This window comes from Trachemys scripta, chromosome 13 (assembly GCF_013100865.1).
Source record: "Trachemys scripta elegans isolate TJP31775 chromosome 13, CAS_Tse_1.0, whole genome shotgun sequence".
Taxonomy (NCBI): Eukaryota; Metazoa; Chordata; order Testudines; family Emydidae; genus Trachemys; species Trachemys scripta.
The window spans coordinates 32926646-32932645 of NC_048310.1; the positions used below are offsets into that span (position 1 = coordinate 32926646).

A 6000-nucleotide genomic window follows, 5' to 3' on the forward strand; every position below is an offset into this window, starting at 1 on the left:
CTCAAAAATGTAGCTTTGAACGGAATCTTCACAAACTGGCCATTATACATCAAAATGTGCCATTTTGAAAAGTTGCTGGTTGCAGAGCAAAAGTTGATCTTTATTGGAATTACGTTTTGAAGTTTAAAATATGAATTTTGGGAAATTGATGGTGTTGCTCAGAAAAGACTATCTGGGTGAAAGTGAGGTCCATTTTCAGTTCAGAACTGATTGCATTTTCAAACGAAAAAGCTGCAAAAATTCACAGGATTTTCACAAAATTGGACCAGTTTAATCAAACAAACAGTTTGAAAACATGGTTATTGAATTTCACATGTGAATGTTTTGTACAGCCACAATTACTGGTGACTTCCTGAAAGGTAGTGTCAAATGTTACAATTAAATAAAGACATGTGATTATGGGGTGTTATCTTCTGCAGGTACAATGAAGTAAAGAAGAAAATGGACCCTGGGTTCCCTAAATTAATTGCTGATGCTTGGAATGGAGTTCCAGATAACCTAGATGCTGTGTTGGATCTCAGCGGAAGTGGTGAGCAGTCTGGCATAAGTCATTATAGAGCTTCCTTTCAAGTGTGTATTGCCCTTGTCTACTTCTGGACTTCCTGGAGACATTCATTTCTAGTGGTTAATGAACATGCAGCCACTCAATCATTCTGCTTGGCATGCTGCCAGCTGAAATAAGTTTTTCAGTTAAATATCCCATTGCTCTCAATTTATTCTTAAAGAAAAATATTTAGGAATTATTACGTTTCCTGAACGTTTCTGGTTCCTGTAAAAAAAACACCATCCTTTCAAATCAGTACCACTTTCATGCAGTACTTGTATTTAAAAAATCTGCTACCATTGATATTGAAAGTATTTAAGCTCCCCTGACACCTGTCCCTGGGAAAGGAAGTCTCTTAGAAATAGAGATTTAGTAGCAAAGGAATCCTTTGATTTTTAGTTCTCATTTTCCCTTTTTAGAAATGAGCAAACCAAATTAGATAACACAGTTCCTCCCCATTCCAAAACCATGTTTAAAATGGCCCATTAGAGAACTGGTTGGAGTAGAGATGGGTTTGAGCCATATTGTGGAATATGGAACCCTGGGGGGAGTAAGAATCTAAATATGGAACCCTGAGGGGAGTCAGAAGCCAAAGTTTTGCCAACTGGAACATCTCTACTTTGGAGGAGTTTTCTCCACTTTGTTTCATCGTGGATTGGAAGTGGAAGTAATAATATACCTCAGAAAAGGGTCTTTTTCCAGAATACTTGACCAGAACCAGAATGCCAAAAACCTCATGGGGAAAGAGACTTTTCATGAGAAAGTCAGTGCAATGTTAGATTTTGTCTAAACAACTGAACTTTTGAATTGAATACAAATTCTGAACTGTTGGGCACCTACCCAACACTTACCTCACTGTCAATATAATTTGTATACTGGGTCTTCATTTTGTCTTTATGTTTTATATGCCATGTCTTGCGCATGGGTAGCTTAAAGGCCTTCATTTTTTCTGTCACTATCCTCTAGGACAGTGTTTCCCAAACTTGGGACGCCACTTGTGTAGGGAAAGCCCCTGGTGGGCCGGGCCGGTTTGTCAACCTGCCACGTCCGCAGGTCCGGCCGATCGCGGCTCCCACTGGCCGTGCTTCACTGCTCCGGGCCAATGGGAGCTGCTGGAAGTGGCGCAGGCTGAGGGACTTACTGGTCACCAATTCCAGTAGCTCCCATTCACCCGGAGCGGTGAACCGCGGCCAGTGGGAGCCGCGATCGGCCAGACCTGCAGACACGGCAGGTAAACAAACCGGCCCGGCCCACCAGGGGCTTTCCCTACACAAGCGGCATCCCAAGTTTGGGAAACACTGCTCTAGGAGGTTACAAACCTGTTCTATATGTGGAGGAATGTAAGAGAAGAATCAGTCACACACGGAAGATAAATGTGTATGACTCAGTCCTTAAGGCTTGGACTGGATGTCTGGGTCCAATCCCTCTGCTTTGCACCATTCTCATGGTGAGAAGCCTGAAAACCAGATTAGCTGCCTTCCTGTGGCTTCTCCTTCTAGTCCCGGATAGGGTCAGCATAAGATCCTCTGACATAAGAAGTGTTCGAGGAGGAAAGGGCGTGACCAGGGAATCCTTGTGTCCATGAGATTTCCCCACATGGCTTCTTGGAATCATGGGTGGCCAGTTAGAGCATATTCCAGCACTGTTCTAATTCTCCCAGGGTCTGAATCAGACCATGGTAAGCTTCAGGACTGGTAGCTTGGAGCCAACTTTGCTTCTTTCATCTCTGAAAGTATCTCAGCTGCAGCTAAGGACCTAGTCCATTGTTTTCAGAAGTGGCCTCCATTTTTGCACTTACAACTTCCCAGGCACAAGTGTTTGTGAGATGTCACGGAGGTGCCTACCTGATCGCACCTTCATACCATGGAGCAAAATTTTTAAATGACATTAATTGTGCCAGCAAATATTTGTGTGTATAAAACTTAAGCTCACAAAATGGGCTTCATTCAAAATCAGTCCTCCCTTGATATCCACGCTGGATTTCATATACACCTCTACCCCGATATAATGCTGTCCTCAGGAGCCAAAAAATCTTACCGCGTTATAGGTGAAACCGCATTATATCGAACTTGCTTTGCTCCACCGGAGCATGCAGCCCCACCCCCCTGGAGTGCTGCTTTACTGCGTTATATCCAAATTTGTGTTATATCAGGGTAGTGGCGTATATATATATGTATATATATATACCTTTGTATTAATAACTTTAATATATTAAATATATATATAAAGTTATTAATACAAATGTAATTTAAAAAACCCTGTTAAAAACAAAACACAATTTCTTCTAAATATCATTAGAAAAATTTCATCTATTCCTATAGATTTAGCTAAAATAATAAACAAACAAACAAAAACTATGATCAAGAATTGTGTTTTCCATAATATATATCTTTTTTTTTTCTTCACAGGGTACAGCTACTTTTTCAAGGACTGGTATTATCTAAAACTGGAAGCCACTAGCTTGAAGATCGTTAAAGTTGGCAATGTAAAATCCGATTGGCTGGGTTGCTGAACTGTATAAAATATTAATAACCAAATACTTACTCTTTTTGTTATATGCCTTTTCTGTAATTAGAGATAGGTCTGAATGCTAATTAATGGACCAGTCTGGTACTGGTACCAAAACACTAAGTACCAGTACTCTACACTTTCTTTCATCAGATAATTTAAGAGTGTGCACCTCCTAAATATACAAAAGATGTTTACTTACATATCCCAAAAATATGGTACAACTTTCCAATTTTCATGCTAGTCATAGTGATGCTAATAGCAGAATATCCAACACCTTTTATTCCCCTGGTGCCTGAATCAAAATCCAGTGAAGTCAATGGAAACTGACTTCTTTGGACTTTGGTTATGTCCCCTGTGGGGTACCAGTCCCAACTAGGCCCAAATGAGATGTACCAGCAGTGCACTTTGATTTTTTTTTTAAATACAACTCTGAATATAGATGGACTTTTGTCTCAACGCTTGTCACCTTCTTGCAGGTTTTGGTCATCGTTTCCATTTATTTACATAGTCATACAGAAAGACTGTCAAAGGCACAGGTTGCCTCAGGATTTGATTTGTGTTGATGCATGATGGAATCATGGCAAGAAACTGTATTAAAAGTATTGTTTTAAAGTACTTTTTATTTTAATATCTTAGTTAAAATTTAGCAATTTGCTTCATGCACTTTGTTACTACTATCACTTGTTTATATGGACAGAATGACTCAGATTTTTGAGGTCGATGCATTATACATAAAAAGCCAAGTACTAATGTTTAACTTGTTTTATTTTATTTTATTTTGTTTGTTCTCTATAACATTGGGGCCTTGTTTGTTTATTTGTTGACCTGCTTACTTATACATTGGGCGATGGAAAATTTTCAATCTACTACCTGATGGAATGTTTTTATTCATAAAAAAAAAAAAAAAAAATCCCACACAAGAAATGCCAATGATACAAATAAAACCAAATGATGCTGTCAGTGATTCTCATAGACATGCTTCCTTGAATTGTTTGAATTTACAAAGCATTTTGGTAGCATGTTAAATTGAGTGTCTGTCAAAGGAAAGACAATATTAACCCAGAAATGCATATTGGAAGTGTTTAGGAACTCAGGTTCAAACTCGCAGTTGGTGACTTCAATAGAGCTGCACCAATTTACATCAATCGGAAATTTCATAGAATCATAGGGTCAGAAGGGACTGCAAGGGTCATCTAGTCTAACCCCCTGCCAGGATGCAGGATTTGTTGCGTCTAAACTATCCAAGCTAGATGGCTATTCAGCCTCTTTTTAATAACCTCCAATGAAGAAGCTTCTACAACCTCCGTAGGCAGTCTGTTCCATTTTCCTACTGTTTTTACAGTTAGGAAGTTTTTCCTGAGATTTGATCTAAACCTGCTATGCTGTAGTTTGAACCCTTTGCCTCTTGTCCTGTGGCAAAAGAGAACAACTTATTTCCATCTTTTTTGTGGCAGCCTTTCAAGTATCTGAAGACCTCTCTCATATCCCCCTTAATCTTCTCTTTTCCAAACTAAATATATCCAGTTCTCTAAGCCTTTGCTCATATGGTTTGAATTCCATCCCCTTAATCATCTTTGTCTCTTGCCTCTGGATCCTTTCCAATTTTTCTACATCCTTTCTATACATTGGTGACCAGAACTGGACACAGTACTCCAGCTAAGGCCTAACCAGCACCAAGTAGAGCAGTTCTCTCACCTCCTATGACTTGTATGCTATGCCTCTGTTAATGCAACCTAAAATTGCATTTGCTTTTTTTGCAACAGCATCTCATTGCTGACTCATGTTGAGGTTGCCAAGCCAGTTTCCCCCTATTCTGTATGTGTGCATTTGGTTTTTCGTCCCTAAGTGTAGCACCTTACATTTGGCCCACAACTGCAGAAGAGAGCACTGTACTTCTACATTTAGCTTCCATGTTTTTCCACTGAAGTAGCCTCTCAGACAGTTCCATTTGTCCATCAGCCACGTCTGTATTCCCTCAATAGCCTCCTATCACCTTGTCTCTTATTGCCATTGGTCAACAACTTACTTCTCTGGTTAAAGGTTTAAGCAGCCAATATCTGATGATGTAATTCTGGCATCTGTCAGGAAACGATTGAATAAGATTGGGTATGGCATCTGAGCAAGAGACAAAACACATCACTGCTACAATAGATGGCCTGGCTGATCCCAAAGAGTTCTCCATTCACTCCTGAGTCTCGATTCCAGGCCTTCTTCACAGATATAGAAAGACGCAATTGAATAGCGATGCAAAGTCCCCAATCTGAAAAGCAATGCTGGTTGGCCACCCAAAATGAGTAGTGTTTAGTGATTTAAGGTGATTTTAATTTAAATGGACAAACCCCACATACTGTTAAAAGAGAACACTGAGAATATACAAAAAAGCACAGAGACCAGTTGTTAACATGCGGTCATCTTTGTCACAAATTTATCACACACATCTAATTATCTACTGTTGATTGATATAATGTGATTTTTAAAAAAATCTCACAAAAGGAAACAACATGCAAAACCACATATTTTCCCAATCATCTGGGGATGTAAAATTGAACTGAAAACTAGAATTAGCACTGCCTGTTGGGGACCAAATACTGGCTAATGTGCAGAAAGTGGTTTAGCAACTTCTCAGACTTTTTGGAGGGCCCAGAACAGAGCTCTTATGGTTTGTGCACGCATCTAGTGTATAAATCCATGGTCCCAAACAGGACACAAACTACCAGCTAACTCCGGCCCCTTTAGCATTGGGGCTCAAAAACAGCCATTCATCCAAAGCCACAGGCCTCTACAGATTGAGTAAAGGTAAAATCTCTACTAGCTGCAGTATGATTAGGACTATATCCTCTGTAGGCCAGTCACTTGAGGTCTGACATTTTATCCAGGAGGAAGTGATTATACACAGAGTTAGGCAGAAGATTTTAATCTGATAGATTTGAGGTTCCAGGAGTTTT

The 6000-nt window shown here is 39.7% G+C and overlaps 1 protein-coding gene across 1 annotated transcript in view; it reads left to right on the forward strand.

Moving 5' to 3' along the window:
* Nucleotides 1–3965, forward strand: part of MMP2 (matrix metallopeptidase 2) — a 45279-nt gene extending 41314 nt beyond the window's left edge. The window contains exons 12-13 of the mRNA XM_034788530.1: nucleotides 420–529; nucleotides 2953–3965. Coding sequence (XP_034644421.1) covers nucleotides 420–529; nucleotides 2953–3056 — 214 coding nt within the window. The 3' untranslated portion in view covers nucleotides 3057–3965. The remainder of the gene's footprint in view (nucleotides 1–419; nucleotides 530–2952) is intronic.
* Nucleotides 3966–6000: the final 2035 nt, after the last annotated feature.